Raw genomic sequence first — 23,214 nt, 5'->3', positions numbered from 1 at the left:
CGGATTGCAGTCTCCCGTAGGTGCTCTTTTAGAGAGGTTTTGAAGGTGGGTAGTGATTCACATTCCTTTACAGCTGTGGGTAGGGCGTTCCACATTGTTGGGACCCTGGTGTAAACAAGACGAAAGTCTTTCTCTGGTCTGCATCCCCTTAACAATTGTGTGTATTGAGCTGTACTGTACAGAACTCGGCAGAATCTGCACCTGGCTCGCTGATAACAAACTATCATTACACCTGGGTAAAACAGAGTCCATTCTCTTCGCATCAAATAACAAACTCAGCAAGACCGATGGCTTCTCAGTTACAGTGGGTGAAAATATTGTCACAAGGAAAGATGAAATTACATACCTGGGTTCCATCCTAGAGGCAAATCTTTCCTGTGACAAAATGGCATCCAATGTAATAAAAAAAAGTCAACCAACGAACTCGATTCTTGTACCGGATCTCCTCTCTGGTAAATAAGAATACCCTGAAGACTCTGGCAGGAGCACTCATTCAAGGGTACTACGCCTATGCTTGCACCTCATGGTACCAAAGCACCTCAAAGGCGCTAAAAACAAAATTACAAACATCTCAAAACAAACTAGTCAGACTACTGCTTGACCTGACTCCTAGAACCCACCTCACCCCTGCACACTTTGCCAACCTAGGATGGCTTAGAGTAGACGACAGAGTACAGCAACTTGCAATGGGCCTGGTCTACAAGATACACTACACGACCAAGGTACCCATGTACATGTCAAAATACTTCCCAAAGGTCAGTGAATACCACGATCACAACACCAGAGGGAGCTCCACAAATCATGTAAAACCCAGATTCGGCTCAAACAAGGGACTAAACACGTTTTGCAATTATGCCACAACAATGTGGAACGCCCTACCCAAAGCTGTAAAGGAATGTGAATCACTACCCACCTTCAAAAACACTCTCAAAGAACACCTACGGGAGACTGCAATTCAAAACCTGGCCCCTACAAATGTCCTAACCCAGTTGTACAATAAAGACCAAGCATGGCTTTGTCAGTATTCCAATGTACCCAACCCCCCCCCCCCCCCCAATGTACAGCCCCACCCAACCCCACCCCACCTACCCAACCTCCTCCAATGTACAGTTTCTATGTCAAATGTAGGTCAGTATTCCAATGTACAGTGTGTCCCCCCCCTACCCAACCCCCCCCCCCCCCCCCCCCCCACCTCCAATGTACAGACCCACCCCACCTACCCAACCTCCCCCAATGCACAGTTTCTATGTCAAATGTATATACACTCTTTTTCTGGATTTTTTTAGTATCACAAACAGTACTGTATTTGAAAATCTGGTATGTCATAAATGTATAGATGTAGCAGTACTGTCAGTCCCGGCGCCATGGGCGGGCATTAGGGGGCCGGGCCCGCCCACTGAGTCAGCTGTGCCCACCCTGGTAAATTTTTTTTTTCTTCAATCAAAGTCAACTATCCAAATCCTTAGTCGGGGACAGCCCTAGTGGGCACTGATGTCAACAACAACACTACTGAAGCTAGCACGGCACTCTGTGAGAATTCGTTTTTTACCCTCAAGAACGTCTTTACAGAACATCGCCTTAGTATGTTTCATCGACGCAGCTAAGGCCAATTTAATTCAGTTGGCATGTGAGAAGGACTTAACAAAAAAGTTCAGGAATGAGTGGAGGGGCAGTGTTTTAAGAAGATTTCACTCTGTCCCCAAACACTGCTTGCCTCTCTACTTATGATGGTGAGTAGCCTGTGGAGGAATTTAGTTTGCTTTTTTATGCACCTTATTTTTGTCAGTTCAGTTCAGTTTGTCAGTGAATTCAGAAGTGTTGAATAAATGGAGACTTTTCAAAGATATAGAATAGAATAGAAATGTATTATCCTGAGGGAAATTTGACACTGCAAATCACTCAACATTAAACATTTAGACAGAACAAGTCACAAATAAGAATAACAAAACAAATGGCCTAAGAATAGAATAAAATTAAATAGAATAAAAATTGAATAAAAGATACAGTAAAAATATACTGAAGTCTACAGTAGGTGTAATAATGCACAGTGCTGTTTAAAAAGTAAGAGTCCAGGAAGATGGTAATTGTCACTCTGTGCTCAGTGATGCAGTGAGGCACAGTGATGCATTGTATAGTCTGATGGCTGTCGGAATGAAGGACTTCCTGTGCCGTTCAGTGCTGCATTTAGGTAGTGTGAGCCTATAACATGCTCCTCCTGTCAGCCAAGTCTGTGTATAGTGGGTGGGAGGGGTTTTCCCTGATGGCCTGGAGCTTAGCAAGGTTCCTCCTCTCCGCCACCCTCGCTAGAGTCCAGCTCCACCCCAACCACGCTACTGGCCTTCTTGACCATCTTATCCAGCCTGTTTGTGTCCCCTGCTCTCAGTCCGCTGCCCCAGCAGGTCTGTTATATATATCCGTTCAGTCTGTTTTTGTATAAGTGAAAGTTCTTAAGATAGAGAGAAATTAGATTTTTCAATTGACTCTCTGCTGTTTAGTTCATCACCGTGGGCAGCGCCAAGCAAGCCACAGCGCCGCTGTCCCAGCTGAAACGTATAAAAGGGAACCTGTGTTGAAAAACCATTGTGCCCCCCCCGAGAACATTTAATGCCCCCCCACTAATTTGTTTCTGCAGCCTGGTCTGAGTACTGTCTATCTGTATATGTCGTGTGTGTCATATGATGAATTGAAAATGGAGGACCCTGATGGAAACAAGACGAAAGTCTTTCTCAGGTCTGCATCCTCTTAACAATTGTATGTATTGAGCTGTACTGTACTGTACCCATTCTGCAATCTGTTAATAAACTTTTCAATCAATCAATCAAAAGCCTAGCGGCTAGCCAAACGTGTGGGTGTTTGCCTCTTGCCAGCCCTGCAGGTGGCACTAAAGTACAACACAAACAAAAATTGTGTGTAGGTCTCCTAAACACTGCCTGACAGAAAATAACAATGTAATATTTTAATTAGGATCACCGGCATTACGTGCTAATTTCAAAATAATTATCTTTCACTATCAATGAATGTAAATATCTACTCGTAGTCGAATATTTACAAATTGCGTTTGTCACAGAACTGGCGCAACCCGGAAAAGGGAGCGGCAGGCGGCAGCATGCCTGGCGCCAAAATTCAAGTTCGAATAGAGAAAGACCACTTTTCTGTTGACGAGCTGGTCTGCCATAAACACTGGCTCGTAAGCTGGCGTTTCGCTTTGTATTGCTGTAATACATCGATCAATTTCTCTGAAGTTTGTGGAGAACGGACAGCGGGGAAAATGCATATCAAGTCTGTTGTTCTCGAGGGATTCAAATCATACGCGCAGAAGACGGAGATCCACGGGTTTGACCCGCTGTTTAACGCTATCACGGGACTGAACGGCAGTGGCAAATCCAACATTCTGGACGCGATATGCTTTCTGCTGGGCATCTCCAATCTGAGTCAAGTAAGTGCATCGCCATTAAGCTCGCTTGATACGCGCAGATCAAAGTTAACAGCTAGCAATAAACCCACAAGGAATATTTCAAAGTTACATCGAAGCGTCATGCTAATTGATTGATTGAAAACTTTATTAACAGATTGCAGAATGGGTACAGTCAGTGTACAGTACAGCTCAATACATACAATTGTTAAGGGGATGCAGACCAGAGAAAGACTTTCGTCTTGTTTACATCAGGGTCCCCCATTTTCAATTCATCATAACATATATGACACACACGACATACAGATAGACAGTACTGCTACATCTAGACATTTATGACATACCAGATTTGCAAATACAGTACTGTTTGTGATACAAAAATAGTCTAGAAAAGAGAGTATATACATTTGACGTAGAAACTGTACATTGGTACATCTTAGCTAATTTCATTCTTGTAAAAAAACAACAACAACCCCACTCTCTTTCCTTTACATTTCGTTTGATAGGTGCGAGCAGCCAACCTCCAGGACTTGGTTTTCAAGAATGGACAGGCTGGCATCACCAAGGCCACAGTGTCCATCACATTTGACAACTCCAACAAAAGCCAGAGCCCTCTTGGGTTCGAGACTCATGATGAAATTACTGTCACCAGACAGGTTGGCAAACCATACCTAGAACTGTAATACGTAAACGTAAAGTATCTTGTGTGTGTGTATGGTGTACTGGGCCTCCTGTGGAGGTTCTACCAGAATAAAGTGTATATTTACATTACTGTCTTTCTCTCCTCCAGGTTGTGATCGGTGGCAGGAACAAATACCTCATCAATGGCGTCAATGCCAACAACACCAGGGTGCAAGATCTATTCTGCTCTGTTGGCCTCAATGTCAACAACCCACACTTCCTTATCATGCAGGTCAGATTATCATTTGTAGCCATATCGATTAGAGCCTGACATTTTATACATTGTTGACATGGTGTCTGATACATTGTTGCCTGTGGCTACGTTTGTACTGCATTTAAAATGTTCATGTCTATGTAGTTTGTCAGATTGTTATTTGTGGTCATGTTTTGTATTGCTTGTCTGTCTGAAACCAAGGACCACAATGGAAATAAGTCTTGACTTTTTTGTGTAGCATCCTTGATGTTTTCTGGAATCTTGTATTTAAAAAAAATTCTAATAAAATCAAATCAATTTGGTCGGGAATCCTGTAAGTCACAGGATTCCTGCGGAACGGGAGTCAGTTTCAAGATCAATCAGCGGGAGTGGACGGGATTAATGGTTTTTTAAAGTGAATTTCTATATAGCCATACATTTTTATCTATCGGATGAAGAATGTTTTCTTGATTCTGAACTACATCGTGGAACCTACTCCTTTAAAAAGGTCGGGACAGGAGGATTTATTTATTTGAATCATGGGACGGTAGTGAAAACTCACTCCTGCGCCAGGCTCTAATGTGGATGTAGTGCCAGTAAGACGTGGTCAGTATTTAGTCATGTTTTTGTTTTACTTACTTCCAGGGGAGGATCACCAAGGTGCTCAACATGAAGCCACCAGAGGTAATAATTGACCACATTCTGACGGTGGCAATTTTGCTCTTATTTCATGCTCAGGTTGGGATTCCTTTCCACTCTGTTCCCACCTGTTCTTACCGACATTTCTTTCCTCCAGATCCTTGCCATGATTGAGGAGGCAGCAGGCACCAGGATGTATGAGTGTAAGAAGATCAGTGCTCAGAAGACCATAGAAAAGAAAGAAGCCAAGCTCAAGGAGATCCAGACAGTATGTCACACATTCTAACCTTGTAGATACACACTGTGTAACTGAGGGGTACAATTCCCTGACTGTATTGATAAGTATGGTATCATTAAACCACTACCGCTTTATGTACTTTAACTACTGGCCACACAGTACATGATATAGATATGATGAACACTTTCCCACCATGAAACCAAGTCCACACAAATGTATAAGTCGAATATTTAATATATAGCAAAGGGTATATACAACGTTCACTTAATGACATTTATGATTTGAATGCACTTGTAAGGCAAATGAGTATTCGTAGGCAAATCAACATTGAATGTCCAATCTCTGGTTACGCAGGAAGCAAGTATACAACCTGGTTCTTTAGGGAACTATAGCGATGGTACTTAATGATTATAGCTGGATATACTAAAGGGGGGTCCTGCTGGTTGTAAGTCAGTAGGGGGGGGGGGTTAGGAGAGCCGCCGGCGATATCCCATCTGGCCAACGATTTCTTGGGAGAATTCAGAGTGCTGAACACGGTGCCCACAGAACCTTGGTCCACAGATGAATACAGTTGGGCCCTCTTGTAGACGGTAGCTGCCGGTCCACAACGAAGAGACGTGAGGCGACCTCACTCGGGGTAGAGCGCCGTCTCACCTGGACTCCTCTCGGGGGGTAGTTCCAACACTCACCAGTGTTGGCTGTTATCCATGGCATAAATCAAAGCACCCAAAGCAAGTAGATAATCCAAGCCGTGTAGGGCTCGCCGTCGCCCGGGTAAGGTAATCCAATGTGCAGGTCCACTCGTCCTAGCCCAGAACTCCTCGGATGAAAGCACCACACGTGGTCTGCCCAGCCTGGTTAAGACTCTAGATAACGCGAGGAAACGATAGGGGTACTACTCACTGTATAACTCTAACCGAACGATGCACCATACATAATAGACTATTATTAACTTAATAGAAATACGTCCCACTCGACGGTATAGTGCCAAACTATGACAATTCAACTATTAATCCACACGATATCTCAATGCCATTCTGAGGCCAAGTTGACCATACTGCACCACACGTGTATCGTGGGTGAGGCTTAACGTCTTGCCACTAGGTTGGAGGGTAAAGAACTAAGGGCTAAGGGACTAAAAGAAAGTTCTACTTTACTTGCGCCATATATATATGCGCTGTGAACAAATAGTACCATTCGTATTTCGCCAGACGTATTCCTACGCGGAACCGGGCTAGTAACGACATGTTCGTCGGCACGATTGAACTTGAACCAAGGGGCTTGGCTGCTGGCGCCAAGTTCTTGTCCAATGAGAGAATGAAACTATTATGGGCTGTTAGTAGACTAAAGGGATATTCAGTGTATATGTACAAGGAATATACAAGGGATATCAAACGATATACAAATACTATTAAATATATATCCATAAATAAATATATATATTCGGTTTAATCTGATCCTTCACAACACACTGGGTATATGTAATTTTGATCACCACGCCTCTATTTTGGTCATGCCATGCCCCTTTTTGGGGAAAACAACTGGAGAAATTAACAGGGATTAGATGGTGTTTGTTCATAAACTACAACTTTAGGATAAAAACACTGATGTAAATCACGATGAAGACCATCGCTAGCCAGAGATATATGTTTTTTTTGTCACTTGGAGATTCACAAGCATAATATTAAATGTCCAGGTATGGAAATTAGTAAATATCCTCCAGCTGACTGGGGAAATAGGCCTGAGAATGGATCAAAACTAACTTTTCACAATGGCGCAAAGGCAAAGTGGCCAGTTTTGGAAAGTAGCCACTTGACTTAACATGATGCACCAACAAAACAAACCTTTCAAACAATGTAAGCGTTTTGCAGACAGTTTTTTTTACAGGCCAAATACAATGGCGGTCGATAGGAACATTGTCTGTGTTTCCACCGAAAGTAGCAGAGAAATGAGCCAAAGTACCCGGGTGTGCCAGTCTTATGTATGCCTGGCAGGTGAATTTACTATTTCAGCAGCTGAAATAGAAAGGAACCTCCAAATAATGATGGTTGGTTACAGGCTAAAGTCAAAACCGACCCGCATGTGTCTGGTGGAAATTCCCCTGTGTTGGAACAAGATTTTGAATCAAAAACCAAATTAACCCCCAACACTGAAAAACGATAGGGGCATCATTGTTTTATTTTTTAACCTCTTAAGCCCGATAGGCTCGGTACCGGGCCAAGTTTTATTTCACGTCACAAATGGATCAATACAGTCCGTATTAAGTGATGTTGCGTTTCTTTTCCAAATCTAGCCAAGAGTAAAGACCCTAACCCTATCAAAACAGCAGTCAAAGTGTATATTTTCAGCACTACGTTTGTTTACCAATTACTTTAAAGGGGACATGTCTTGCTATTCCTTTCACTATTTGGGCAACTTTACACAATTCCTGTGAGTCTATGGAACACAACTGTAAAATAAAATTCAAAAATATTCATTGTTTTGTATTTCTATTCTAATCGAGTACTCTAAAGCAAAATTTTTCCACTTCAAGATTTCAAGCTGTTTTGGGCTGGGCTCCGCCCATAAGCGCTTTAAGTGACAGTCACCCACAGTCTGCACTCGCAGATGGGGAGAGATATAGAGAGATTGAGGGGGATACTAATGAATTTCGCCGCAGGGGGGGGGGGGGGGGGCATAATCCCACGGGACAATGCATTGGTAACTTGTTTCAAATGGCAATATATACCCCTGTGAATATTATTGCATGGATCGGAATACGGGCGCGCACAACAATATTTTGACAGTGATATGCGAGTGGAGAAGCTTGATCCCCGCTCGCGCACACACATTTACACACAGCTCAGGGTCACTTTTTCACTTTTTCTCAATGTTAGCATGGTGTTATTCACCGTCAAAGATGGGGTGGGGGGAGAATAAATCTGACACTGGGAAGTGGGAATACATTCCCTGAGGTCCATAGATGGCAAATTGACCTTGTAGAAGTGGAGTAATCTTTACTTGGGTATGTACTTTTAGGCAAATCTTCTGAAAATATAGCTAGGGCTTACAGTAACTTATTCCTGTTCCATTGCTCTCCTGCAGATTTTGAATGAAGAGATCACCCCCACCATGCAGAAGTTGAAAGAGGTAAGAAGATACTATTAGAACCTACTGACATTCTCCATCTAAGGCTTTGAACCAACATAACCCTGGTATGACCCCCTTTCTTCTTATTTTTTCAACCCCTTTCTCCCACAGGAACGCTCGTCTTACCTGGAATACCAGAAACTGATGCGTGAGATTGAGCACCTGTCACGGTTGTATGTGGCCTGGCTGTTTGTCTGTGCAGAGGAGACCAAGGTGAAGTCAGCCGGGGACCTGAAGGGAATGCAAGACGCCATCACCCAGCTGCAGGCCAGCATAGCCGACAGTGAGCACAAAGTCAAGGAGCTCTCTGCCCAGATCCAGGAGCTGCAGAAGAAAAGAGAACAGGTACCCATAAGGAAAGGAGATGGCATTTTGGGATGTGATTTAGGCTGGATATTAACACACCATACCCATCTTTACTGGCATTTACATTTAGTCATGTAGCTGACGCTTTTATCCAAAGCGACTTACAAGTTCTGTACGACAAGTCATCAGGAAGGGCACAACTCTTATCAGCTGAGTAACGGTGTTCATCAAAGTGTTGAGTGCTACAGTGTAGGTTAGTTTATTAGGACAAGTGCATGACAGTAAGGTTAGTTAGGGTTGGATTTTTTATTTTATTTTATTATTTTCTATTACAGATAATGGTTGAAGAAGTGTGTCTTTAGTCGACGGCGAAATATTGGACGGGTTTCGGCTGTCCTAACTGGGGTGGGTAGTTTATTCCACCATTGTGGGGCAAGGACTGAGAAAAGGCAGGTTCTCCTTGATGACCTTCCCGGAGCTCGGATAGGAGTGGGTCTGAGACGGCCAGAAGATGCAGAGCGTAGGGTTCTTGAGGGTGTGTAGTTGGAGACCATTGACCGGAGGTAGGTGGGAGCGGTTCCCTTTGTTGCACGGTATGCCAGGTCGAGGGCCTTGAAGCGGATTCGTGCAGCAATGGGGAGCCAGTGCAGGTCCCTAAGAAGTGGGGTGACATGGGCCGACTTGGGTAGGTTTGAGATCAGGTGGGCCGCTGCGTTCTGAATGAGTTGAAGAGGCTTGGTGGCAGTGGCCGGGAGGCCAGCAAGGAGTGTGTTGCAGTAGTCGAGGTGGGAGATGACAGTGTTGATTGGACGAGGAGTTGATTGGCAGAGTACAATAACAAACCATACCCATCTTTACTGGCGGAGTACAATAATAAACCATATACATTTTTACTGGCAGAGTACAATAACACAATGTTTCCCACAGGATTTTGTGAGACTGGTGGGTGTGAACCTCGGCCCCTCTAGGGGGGTCCGTGGGCATGGCCCCCCGGAACTTTTTTGTTGTTGTACATTTTAAAGTTAAATGCATCAATCTGGTGCACTTTGAGAGCAAAATAAAGAGGCTAGATCTATGATGAACTTTGTGCTCAAAACACAATTTACTAGACTAGTGCTTCCCAATCTTCTCCTCGAAGCACCCCAGCCGTTCAATGTATTTGTTAAATTCCACCACCAGCACACCTGATTCAACTTAGTTTAGTTTGGTTTATTTATTTAGCACATTATTTTTAAAAAAGTGCTAGGAGGGAACGAAGCCCAAAGGGCTTGTACAAAGTTCCACTCCCATTTCATTGTCCATAAACAATATGAACGAATTACAAACATGGACTACAAAATAAACTACAAAACAGGATCAGAGACATAAGGCAGACACTAATGCGAAAACATGGAAAATTTACACGAGTCAGTAACGGGAACAATTATTATTATTATTCTTTTTTTTTTTACAAGAGGGCAAAGAAAGAGGAAAAAAGGAAACAAGCAGTCATACTACTAACCGTAGGTGTAACACTGGTGGTGACACAAGAGTAACTTAATGTGACAGTGATTTATGATGAGATTAAATGAGATTTTAATTGTTTTTTGAATATGGATAAGGAGGTTGTTGACCTCAATGATGAGTTTAGAGTGTTCCCGAGTTTAGGACCTCTAAAGCTAATGTTGAATTGATGGCTAGTTGTCCGACAGAAAGGTAAGTGGAGTTTATTGCTATGGTTTGTTGGATATGAGTGAAATTCTGATGAAAATATGAAGAAACTATGGAAGGTATCAGGAAGATCTTGCCTATTGTTAATGAACTTGAATATTAACTAGCCCTTTTATTAGTTGAATCAGGTGTGCTGGTGGTGGAATTTAACAAATACATGGAACGGCTGGGGTGCCTCGAGGAGAGATTTGGGAACCACTGCACTAGAGCATACATTTGAGCCATCAAAGAAATTAAGCAAAAGTGGTTACCTGTGTTGAACTGGTTTATTTTTTAGAAAATAAAAAAATATAATATTTCGTAATATACTATTACGACTACTACCACTACCACTGCCAATACTACTGATACATCCCTATTGGCACATTTTATATATTAAAGGGGAACTATTTTACTATTTCTTTCACTATTTGGGCACTTTTACACAATTCCTGTGAGTCTATGGAACACCTCTGTAATATATATATTTTTTTTATTCATTGTTTTGTATTTCTAATCAAGTCCTCAAAAACAGCATTTTTCTACCTCAAGATTTCGAGCTGTTTTGCAGCCGCAGCTGCAGGTGCCACCTAAACCACTGTGCACCGTCGTGTTCGCCTGAACATTAACATGCAGCAGCGACTATATGACATCACATATAGGCACATTTTCAAACGACTCAGTTCAGTGAGGGTGAATATTGTGAGAGGAGAATTGGAAGAATGCGCCAATATGAGAATTTTGAGACATAGATCATATTAATATAAGTTCACATAGCTAGGAAACAATGCTAAACACTCAAAAAGGCCATTTATAAGATAGTTCCCCTTTAAAAAAAAAAAAATTTATTATAAAATGTTTTGGTTAATTATAATATATATATATATATATATATATATAATATATATATATATACACACAGTCTAGGTAATTAATGGGAAACACTGATAACAATCCATACCCATCTTTACTGGCGGAGTACAATAACAAACCATATAAATGTTTACTGGCAGGGCGGCTAGGTGGTGTAGTGGGCAAGGCACTCGCCACCAGTGTGGAGACGCTAGGATTCGCGTGTTCGAATCCAGCTCTCCACATTGTTTTCAGTTTAGCTGGTCGTCCGCAGTAATACACATTGGCCGTATTACGGGGAGGGAAACTGAAGGGTGGGGATCGGGCGTTGTGAACAAGCGACTCCTACAAGTCGGTTGGTGCGCCTGCGCAGTAGAATCAGGAAGTGTCGGGGGCAGCGTGAGCCTCCCACGCGTTACTCCTCGACACTGAGAGATCGAGCTGCGCAGGTGAAAAGATGCGACTGCTGTTACCTCAAGTACCGGAGGGGACTTGTGCTATGTATGACTTAGTCCACATTGCAGCCGGCTTGTGGGAGGCAAGAAACAGCGTTCGTGACAGGGGAGGGTTGAATTGGATGATACGAAATTGGGATGGGAGAAAATATAGAATGGGAGAAAAAGTGGATAAAAAAAAAAAAATGTTTACTGGCAGAGTACAATAACAATCCATACCCATCTTTACTGGCTGAGTACAATAACAAACCATACCCATTAGGGATGTTCTATATTGGCTTTTTTACCGATACCGATATATCGATATTGTCCAACTCTTAATTTCCGATACCGATATCAACCGATACCGATATATGCAAAACGGAATAATTTCAGGTAATTAACATTACATATCTCTTGTTGTGGAATTAACACAACATTATGCATACTTTTGACAATAAATAAAATCAGAATTTGTTCTTACTTGCTTGCCTGGGTAAATAAAGGTTAAATAAATGTAAAAATTAAACCGACACCGATAATTTCCGATATCCCATTTTAATGCCAATATCGGCCGATAATATCGGTAGGCCGATAATATCGGACATCCCTAATACCCATCTTTACTGGCTGAGTACAATAACAAACCATACCCATCTTTACTGGCTGAGTACAATAACAAACCATACCCATCTTTACTGGCTGAGTACAATAACAAACCATACCCACATTTTTGTGGACATTCTTTGTGTGTTATGTGGTTACCCCATTGGATTGAATTTACTATCTCAAGCCCGCCCTTTTTCCTTGATCCTCCTATCACAACTGTTGCTTTCCTCTGACAAACCGTTAGGAGGGGTAAAATGTGGTCCATCTGACAAGATTTGGGGTCAGAATTCATCCGTGTGATACCAGATGATGAGAATAAATGGAACCCAAAAGTCTAGCTGTAACTGAGGGGTTACAAAACCCTGACTGTATTAAAGATTGTGATCGATTAAACCACTGCTAGTTATGTACTTAGTATTACATGCCAGACAGTACAACTAATTATGGCAGACACTCATAATAACACGGCACGGTGACAAAGAAATATCATTGAGGGTATTTATTATTATGCAGCAAATTGTACAGATATGAGAATTAAGGTCGCGCTTGTATGGCGAAGAATATGCATAAGTCAGTCAGTAGCAAAAGTCAGTGGGAATAGAATAATTCCTACGATGGGGTACTAGGCTAACGCCGCCTGGCGTAGGATGGCAATTATAGGGGGAAACGCTGGTACCGCTGGAGACAAGGGGTTTCCTCCCAGAGATGTAAGCTCTGGAGGAGAGAGGAATGTTCGGATACTCAGTCTGATCAATTGAAGAAGAAGGGGGTTCACGTTAGGGCTGGGCGATATGGCCTAAATATGATATCACGATATTTTCTGACCTTTCGGCGATACACGATACGCATCACGATGTTTTTCTTTTTTTCCCCAAAATTCATTATGAGGCTTACCAAGACAGTATTTGAGTTTGCAAGCTAACATTAAAGACAAAATAAAATACCCATGCATTTAGCATTTTTATATTATATATTAGATTTGGATTATTAGATTATATATTGCATATATTTAGCAATGAGATATTATATGATTTAGATATGAAATATGATGAATTGAAAATGGGGGACCCTGATGTAAACAAGACGAAAGTCTTTCTCTGGTCTGCATCCTCCAGTCCGCTGTTGACTGTTGTTGTATTGAGCTGTACTGTATTATTTGTACCCATGCTGCAATCTTTTAATAACGTTCTCATTCATTCAGTCGGCAAACAGAATAATTTTGATTGACAGTCGCGTCTGCCAATTACGTCACATCGCTTGCACCCGCCCTGCTGTTCTTAGCACCAATCGGAAAGCGCATATTTATTTTTTACTTCCGCCATTGGAGAGCTCAATGACAATAACAATGGCAGCTCGCCGCGGCCGACGTTTAGCTTTTAGCTCCGCAGAAGGACTAAACGACTGGAGGCATAATGATTTTACTTCAACGGATGTTATAATAAAAGCCTTTCCATACATCTGTCTGATTGAAAACGTTATTAACAGACCGCAGAATGGGCACAACTGAGTCAGCACGGGCTGAGATATGAACGAGCTTGCTATATCTAGGTCGACCTCGGTGTAACTATATAGAGACCTCTGAACAGTTCCTGCATTATTATTATTATAACGTTAATGCCACAAAACGAATGCCTTTGTTATCATAAGTAGTCACTTTTGATGCAGTAGTGTGTGTGTGGGGCGGCGCTGTTCAAAAGTGTCAACGTGTGGACCAGATTGACGCGACACAAGCCTCTTGGGCAAAACATCACGATATCCACGATACGTTTAAAAAGTGTATCGTTAATGAACTGTACCCGATATTTATATAATATCGTCATATCGCCCAGCCCTAGTTCACGTACAGAATCCAGTCCTTGTAATCCAAAGCTCAGCCACAAAGCAATAACTGTAATCCAATTGCACGATAGCAATTATGATAGCCAGCTAGCCTCGGTCCACGAAGCCAGCCCGAAGTAGATCCTCAATGGGGGTTAAATCCAAACGACAGTGGGTATTAACGATGCTCTTCTCCAAGGGTAGTACGTTCCACAATCACTATAATCCAACCAATACTGGTTCTGCAATCGCCGCCGTCGGTTCCAATATGCACATGTCCAGTAGGTTCTCCGACTAGGCCCTCCTCGTGTACTGGCACCAATGTATTTAGTCCACGCACACTGGCTAAGGTTCCACTAGCTAAACGAACGAACTGCTGGGTAATGCTGCTCCACGTTGGAATTTGCATATAGTTCATATCTCCCCTTCTCCTTTTGTGACCCCAGCATCCCCGCAAGGGATTGTACCTTGATAGAGAGGTCATCTAGTGCTCTATTGTCTTTGGCTGGGGGGAGGCGGTCGATATCTCGTATTTCTTGGATCACGTAATCCCATATGCGTCCATAGTGCGCGTCGAGGGCCACCAGAGCATCTGAGTAGGGGGTTCTTGAGTTTGAATATGCCAGCGCTATGTTATGCGCTCTGGGCACTTTAAGGTGCTTGAGGAGGATGGCATATTTATAAGACTCGTCGTGTACATCGGACATGATAGTCTCTAAACACATGCGTAGTTCCGTGTACTGTGCTCTGTCCTCACGCGTAAAGTCTGGGAACGTTGGTGTTCCAAGGTAAGATGCCATGGATGGCTGGGACACCGATGCGCGTAGGGGGAGAGGCCTCCTGGGCGAGTCTCCCCGTACGGGTGGTCGTGGGTTAGTGCTGGGTGGGTACCAGAGGCCGGGCCCCCAGGTGCTGCTCCTCGGTGCTGACTGTGTATTAAACTCACCCATGGGTTGGGTCGGGGGTTTGTAACGCAGTGGCTCGGGGCTGCGGTCGGGGCTGTACTGGGCCTCCTGGTCCAAAATAGGTTCGTGCTGGTGGGCTTGATGTCCTCCCTCGTCCTCCGCTAGGTCCTGGAGTCTCCTGGTTAGTTTCTCGCCGATGTAGGCGGGATCTTCCCGTTGGCTGGGTCCCGTATAGACCGGTCGGGGAGGGGGCTCAGCGACGTAGACAGGTTCTTCCTGTTGGCTGGGTCCCGTATAGACCGGTCGGGGAGGGGGCTCGGCGACGTAAGCAGGTTCTTCCTGCTGGCTGGGTCCCGTGTAGATTTGTCGGGTAGGGGAAGGTGCCCTCGACCCGTGTCGTGATGATCTCCGGGAGCTCCGGGTGGAGGAGTGGGGAGTCATCCTTTGGAGTAATTGCTCCATCATCTGCGCCTGCAGGCGGTCCCGCTCCATGTCGCGCTGTGCATGGGCGGCGTCGCGCTGTGCATTGGCGGCGTCGCGCTGTGCATTGGCGCGTTCTCGCTGAATGTTTTCTTCAGCCTGGAGGCGCCTCTCTTCCAGTCTGATGGTCATCGCTGTGTCAGCCTGGAGGCGACTCTCTTCTAGTCGGATGCGTTCTCGCTCGCTCTGTTGTTGCGCTTGGAGACGTTCGCGCTCCACTGCAGACTGTTTGCGCGCACTCTGCTCTTGCGCCTGGAGACGTTCTCTTTCCACTGCGGAATGTTCGCGCTCACTCTGTTGTTGCGCTTGGAGCCGTTCTCTTTCGAATGCAGAATGTTCGCGCTCACTCTGTTGTTGCGCTTGGAGCCTTTCTCTTTCGACTGCAGAATGTTCGCGCTCACTCTGTTGTTGCGCTTGGAGACGTTCTCTTTCGATTGATGCAGTTAGTGTGGCGATCAAGGCTTGTGCTAGTCGCTGGTCAGCCTCGCTGGGGGATGACACTGATGGAGGTGATCGGGCGCTGACAGGACTTGGTGGGGACCTGTTCTCTTGGCGCGCTCCGAGGTCCATCTCTTGAGCGCTGCTTCTTGATTTCTCCCGCGCCCCGAGGTCCATCTCTAAGACGCGGTACTCTTCTCTTGGGTGCGCGCCGAGGTCTATCTCGGGTGCGCGCTCTTGGGTCTCTTGCGTTCCGGGGTCTATCCCGGTGGCGCTTTCTTTGTCCTTCGGCGCTCCGGGGTCTATCCCGGTGGCGCTGTCTTGGGGTATAGTCATGTCATGTCCCGCTTGTTCCCCCCGTGAGCTAAGTCAGTTTCGTTTGAACCCACTGGGGTCTCTACTGGTGGGGCCGACAAGTCGATAGGATTGGGCATGCTTAAGCTATCAGTTTTATCCGTGCTTAACGTCTTTTTAGATAAGCTAGGAGGTAAAACAAAAGCGTAGTCCTCCAGGTGTGGAGGGGGCTGACGTTTGCGCCTAGGGCGCTCTAGTTTGGGAGAGCCGTCTGGAGAGTGTCCGCCGCTGGCCATATCAATATTAATATGATATTAAGATTACTGATACCCTCCGGCTCGAAGGACCAATTGTAACTGAGGGGTTACAAAACCCTGACTGTATTAAAGATTGTGATGGATTAAACCACTGCTAGTTATGTACTTAGTATTACTTGCCAGACAGTACAACTAATTATGGCAGACACTCATAATAACACAGCACGGTGACAAAGAAATATCATTGAGGGTATTTATTATTATGCAGCAAATTGTACAGATATGAGAATTAAGGTTGCGCTTGTATGGCGAAGAATATGCATAAGTCAGTCGGTAGCAAAAGTCAGTGGGAATAGAATAATTCCTACGATGGGGTACTAGGCTAACGCCGCCTGGCGTAGGATGGCAATTATAGGGGGAAACGCTGGTACCGCTGGAGACAAGGGGTTTCCTCCCAGAGATGTAAGCTCTGGAGGAGAGAGGAATGTTCGGATACTCAGTCTGATCAATTGAAGAAGGGGGTTCACGTACAGAATCCAGTCCTTGTAATCCAAAGCTCAGCCACAAAGCAATAACTGTAATCCAATTGCACGATAGCAATGATGATAGCCAGCTAGCCTCTGTCCACGAAGCCAGCCCGAAGTAGATCCTCAATGGGGGTTAAATCCAAACGACAGTGGGTATTAACGATGCTCTTCTCCAAGGGTAGTATGTTCCACAATCACTATAATCCAACCAATACTGGTTCTGCAATCGCCGCCGTCGGTTCCAATATGCACATGTCCAGTAGGTTCTCCGACTAGGCCCTCCTCGTGTACTGGCACCAATGTATTTAGTCCACGCACACTGGCTAAGGTTCCACTAGCTAAACGAACGAACTGCTGGGTAATGCTGCACATGAACGAACTGCTGTTGGCACGATACACAATAAATAACGACTCTTACTTCACATTAAGCTAAGTCGAACTTGACGTTACTGTATTAAATCTGACACTTTACTATTCACTTCGCACATGGTTCTCAACGCTCTGTTAGACGAACTGCTTCTCACTACATTAGAATCACACTGAACCGCACACGATGAACTGCTGCTGTTCGCACCTGCCGCGATATATATACTTAAGTGGCTTTCTAGTGCCAAACCTAACCACTTGCCCGGAATCAATGCGCTGCCAAGGGCATGTCCCGACTTGCCCAGACTCGCCCTTGAACCTATCTGAGGACGAGACTGCCTGGCGCCGCCGTCAGGGGGCATTATCCAATGAGGAAAGTGAATATTACTGGGATTCAACGCAGGCTTAAAGGGATATAACGTGTATATATAAATAATATACAAGGTATATAAAACAATAAATGTAGATTCTCAGCTTTTAATCTGGCCCTTCACAACACTAGCCCTTGTACGAGCCTACAGGGGAAATAGATGCTTGAAGAGAATGGCCATAATCTATTTCCTCAACCGATCTGATGTCAAAGTCAGCTTTATTGTCACCTCTCATAATGGGCAAGACATAGAGACATGAAATTGCGTTTCCCCCTTCCCACGGTGTATATAAAAAACATCTAATATAAATATAAGTACCATATAGTACACTATAAACATAAAGTAACATATGGACAGTATACAGGATTATATACAATGTAGACAATAGATTAAAAAAAAAAGTGAATGTAAATATATAGAGGTAAACAAGAACTTAGTGCAAAACTTTTAGCAGCAGTGCTGATGTGTTTGTGCTCTGCTTTTTGTATGGGACAAGGTGACAGCCTGTGTGTGTGCACTCTTTCTTTCTCTAGGCAGCTGGAGGAGTGTTGAAGGCCCTGGAGGATGCCCTGTCTGAGGTGCAGCGTGTGGACGCCAAGGCCCAGAGTGCCCTGGACGTGAAGAAGCAGAACCTGAACGATGAGACCAAGAAGAGGAAGGAGCTGGTCAAGAGCATGGAGGAGGTGAGAGACTGCAGCACTGAGTGGGGATGCTGTGTTGTTGGTGGACAGTGGTTGTGTGTGAAATCTGGATCAGCTGGAGCTCAGACTTGGATTGAAATACAGGTGCAGCTCAGGCCGGCTAAGTGGCGCAGTGGGCTAGGCGCTCGCCACTAACGCAGGAGATGCTGGGTTCGAGCCCAGCTCTCGGCGTTGCTACCAGCTTGGCTGGTCGTTCATACTAACACAATTGGCAGTGTTAGGGGTGGGAAAGCTGGTGGGTGGGGATTGGACGTTGTGGACAGCGACTCCTACAGGTCTGTTGGTGCGCCTGTACAGCAGAATCGGGAAGCATCGGGGGCAGCGTGAGCCTCCCACGTGTTACTCCTCGCCACAGAGATTGTGCTGTACAGGTGAAAAGATGCGACAGCTGCCTCCTCGTGTACCGGAGGGGACACGTGATGCAAGGCTTGGTCCTCACTATGGGTGGGAATCGCCAGAGACCTCACGATAGGATACTATTGCGATACTTGCGTCACGATACGATAGTATCGCGATACTAAATATATCGCGATACGCTGAGTATTGCAATTTTAATTATTTTTTTAAATTTTTGGATCAAATTTGATTTATTACCTTTTTTCAACTGCAAAGTAAAACTTTGTCAACATGTTTTATCCAATAAAATAAAGGTTCAGTCTGTTCATCTCACCTCAATAATTTTTATTGCAGAACATGGTATTTTCTCAAGCAGACAGATGTAAACACTGTAATCTGTGTTGCATGTACCTGACAAACTGAACTGTTTGTATTACAGTCATATTCCAACTTAACTGAATGCACATGTGTGTGTGGACTACTGTACTATTACAGGTATTGAAATGAACAATGCAACTTCCTTATACAAAAAACATTTTTTTTTAATGAATAATTAAATATCTATACTCCCTGTATCGATACAGTATCGCCATGCAAAGTATCGCGATACTACTACGTATCGATTTCCCCCCACCCCTAGTCCTCACTACAGCCGACCAGTGGGAGGCATAGTCTAGCAACGTTCGAGACAGGGGAGGGGAGAATTGGCAAAGCGAAATTGGGATGGGAGAAAAATAAGGCGAAAAAGTGGATTAAAAAAAATACAGGTGCAGCTCAATAAATTAGAATATCGTGGAAAAGTCTATATATTCCGCTGTATTGATGCAGTAATTTGTGCAAAAGGAGCCCCAACCAAGTACTGACAACTGAGTGAACATACATGAACATACTTTTCAGATGGCCGACATTTCTATATTACAATATTTCTTTATTGATCTTATGCAATATTCAAACTTTCTGAGATACTGAATTTTGGGCTGTAAGCCATAATCATCAAAATTAAAACAAATAAAGGCTTGAAATATTTCACGTTGTGTGTAATGAATCTATAATCTGAGTTTCGCTTTTTGAATTGAATTACTGAAATAAAATAACTTCCACAATATTCTAATTTATTGAGCTGCACCTTGTTGAAATTTCTTTATTGGGAATAACCCCTTGAGATGAAACCATCTCGTTTTCAAGGGGGTCCGCAAAGACAAAATACAGTCATTTGACAATCTTATATAACAAAAACAACAAACAACCATCAACACATAACAAACAAAAGACAAAACAAAACAGAAACAACAGAGTAAGCAACGCCAGCCAAGAAAATAATACAAAATAAAAAAGCATACAACAGTAACATGTCGACAAGTAACGACAAGAACATGAACTGCAACACCAGCAATGGTTAATCTATATCTTATTATGCTATTGAGGTCCAAAGCATAAGCAGGTAGTCTCACCGTGAGAGGACAACATAGTTTTAAACAATTTAAAATATGATGTTGAAGGGATGTGGACAGGTAGATATTCCAGTCGGATGGAGCTTTAAACATAAAAGATTTTTTACCAGCTGATTAAAAAAAATTAAAAAATTGGAACAGAAAAAAAGTGTTGAATACAATGACGAAGTTGATAGAAGTGAAAGGTACCATATACTGTTTAAGTATTGAGGATAATTAAAATAAATGCATTTAAAAATAAACTAACCAATGTTGTTGTCTTCTTATTGTGGGAGAAGAGAAGTTGAGATTTTCATACATAATACAATGATGAGTGTTATATGAACAGCCAAGTACAAATCTGTAGGGCTGACCTTCGATTTTCTTTTGGAATTCGAAGCTTCGGGGCCGAGATTCTATTTTAATTCGACGCTTCGAGAGAGAAAAAAAAATAAAAAAGATTTTATTATTATTATTATTATTTTTTTATTATTATATATATATATATATATATTTGTGGAACTTGTACAGCACTTTGTTCAACTTTGTCAGTGCTGTAAAGTTGAAACCTTTTTAAATCTTAGACAAACTAAACACTTTGCTTCCATGAAATATTGTAAGCCGTCATTTGAGGCTTTATAAGTCCGACCTCATCTTAAATAACAAACAGCATTGATTGTTGTAATTAACAAAGAGAGGCAGAGTTGATTTTGCAAAAAAAAAAATCAATTTTTTTATTCTTTTTTTTTTACATAATCGAATCTCATGCCCATCGAATGAAGCTTCGAAGTATTTAAGACAGCCCTACAAATCTGCATATACGATTATAGGTGGTGTTAAGCGGAACAAGGGTAGTTTTCGCTGCAATCATATAGACTATATCAATATAGTCCATTATGGGTAGTATGAGTTGTGAGATTACCTTTTTTCAAACCGTAAATGTAAAACTATTTCTATTGCGGTAAAGAACACCCATACTAAAGTTAATTTTCCTCATGATGTTATCTATATGACATTTGAAAGATAGTTGTTGATCAAGCCATACACCAAGGTATTTGAAGTGTTCAACTCTAAGCAGTGATGTACCGTGAGTCCGTGACCGTCATGACAAGTAATATTATACGGTAGATTTTCTGTTTTAGATTTAATATTCTGAGAGTGAGAAGTAACAAAGAGCATTTCATAGATTTTTGTTTTATTGAGGATTAATTTGTTAGCTGCAAGCCAGAATTGAAGACCATTGAAGTTTGATTGTAAAATTGACTTTCTTACAAGTTAGTTTGTGATGTGTAAAAAAACTGTATCATCTGCGTAGAGTTGAACACTACATTCAGAACAAATTAAAGGAAGGTCATTGATGAAAACAAAAGTGGACCTAAAGTTGAGCCTTGCGGTAGGGCTGGGCGATATGACCAAAAACGTTATCGCGATAAAATTATAAAATTATTTTCATATAATTCGATATCGATAATTATCGTCGATATAATGTCTGTCAAGTTTAATGAACTTCTTATGCTGCTGCGAATGTCTCGAGTCGAGTTGATGTCGTCATCAGTCCGCGCACGTTAGCAGTTAGCCGACAAGCGGAGTATCTCATGACAATGTAATAAATATGACACTAAAATACTCTCTTCCGCCACAATATATTGAAACGACATCCACTGTATACCCCACACTACTATAAACGTGGCCTCAGAATTCACGCCACACACATACTCGGCACGTAAATATATACAACAGCGCCGTGCAAGCTAGTTATCCTAGCCAGCCTGTTGTTTCTAAGCGGAGTATCTCATGACAATGTGCTAAATATGACACTAAAATACTCTCTTCCGCCACAATATATTGAAACGACGTCCACTGTATACCCCACACTACTATAAACGTGGCCTCAGAATTCACGCCACACACATACTCGGCACGTAAATATATAAAACAGCGCCGTGCAAGCTAATTAGCCTAGCAAGCCTTGTTGTTGAGTGAGTCCTACCTCTGGGTCTCCTTCCGGGTCTCCTTCGCTCTCGGCCATCTCCTTCACTGATTGGTTGTTAGTGCGTGTGCTCATATCCAAGCTTGGAAAATCGATATATCGAAACTTTGCGACCACGTTTCATGTTTATTTCGAGGAAATAATTTATCGCGATAGTTATCGTTATCGTTTTATCGCCCAGCCCTACCTTGCGGCACACCTCGTTGTTGCACAGTTAAACTTGAGTTGTTACCTTGTATTGCAACACAATGTTTTCTGTTGTGTAGATAGGAATTAAACCACAGTAGACTATTACGGCAAAGACTAATGGAGTACAGTTTGTCCAAGAGAAGATGGTGATCGACGATCAAATGCTTTCGTTAAACTCGTCTAACTTACCCCGGAAGGAACTCATCTCATAACGTTTTCCCCCTAGCAACGGAGCCCTGCCCCCTTTTCCCGTTACTCAGTGACACGCTACCATGGCAATGGCTGGTCACCTTTAACAATAAACGTCCGTTTCTATCGATGTCGAACTCTCCCCGTAGCTCTCTGACCAAACCTCTCCCCACCAGTGCTTATCAGTGTTTATGTTACCAACCTGTCGACGACCTCGGAGCCCATGGCTCTATTAGCATGTGGCTTCCCAGTCTAACTTGAAAACACACACCACTAAATACTGTCCTCCTCATCTGATCTAATAGCAGAGGCTGTCATCTACAGATATTTACATTATATACGCATTGAAAAACAAGGATTCCTTCATAACCCAGGGCTGCTGCTCACTTTGAGATCATTAGTGGTATTAAGAACTTCAATTGGTGTGATTTTCCTGAAGTAGAAGGAGCTGTGACAAGGTGGTGTGTTGAATGGCACAGATAAATGATCAGGTGTTGTTGGAGTACAGACAGAGGAGAAATGATGGTTAAAAGCTTGAGCAACTGAAAGAGGATCATGTAATTAGGGATGCACAGAATGGGAAATTCTTGGCCGAAACCGATACCGAAAATAGGAAACAGTTGGCCGAAAACCAAAGGCCGAAAATGATTAATATAAATATATAATGTATTTTTATTTATTTTTTCAGCTACCTGATTATGGCAAAAGACATGATTATGGCTAAACTTAACTTAAATAATA

At 43.1% G+C, this 23,214-nt stretch overlaps 1 protein-coding gene across 1 annotated transcript in view; it reads left to right on the top strand.

Moving 5' to 3' along the window:
* Nucleotides 1-3,133: 3,133 nt before the first annotated feature.
* Nucleotides 3,134-23,214, top strand: part of smc2 (structural maintenance of chromosomes 2) — a 65,418-nt gene continuing 45,337 nt past the window's right edge. The window contains exons 1-8 of the mRNA XM_084318065.1: nucleotides 3,134-3,436; nucleotides 3,919-4,068; nucleotides 4,203-4,325; nucleotides 4,932-4,970; nucleotides 5,083-5,193; nucleotides 8,248-8,292; nucleotides 8,404-8,637; nucleotides 18,172-18,321. Of these exons, the coding sequence (XP_084174191.1) occupies nucleotides 3,269-3,436; nucleotides 3,919-4,068; nucleotides 4,203-4,325; nucleotides 4,932-4,970; nucleotides 5,083-5,193; nucleotides 8,248-8,292; nucleotides 8,404-8,637; nucleotides 18,172-18,321 (1,020 nt within the window). The 5' untranslated portion in view covers nucleotides 3,134-3,268. The remainder of the gene's footprint in view (nucleotides 3,437-3,918; nucleotides 4,069-4,202; nucleotides 4,326-4,931; nucleotides 4,971-5,082; nucleotides 5,194-8,247; nucleotides 8,293-8,403; nucleotides 8,638-18,171; nucleotides 18,322-23,214) is intronic.

Source organism: Notolepis coatsorum (assembly GCF_963971535.1).
Source record: "Notolepis coatsorum genome assembly, chromosome: 7".
In the NCBI taxonomy this organism is placed as follows: domain Eukaryota; kingdom Metazoa; phylum Chordata; class Actinopteri; order Aulopiformes; family Paralepididae; genus Notolepis; species Notolepis coatsorum.
This window is presented reverse-complemented; position numbering and strand designations above follow the sequence as displayed.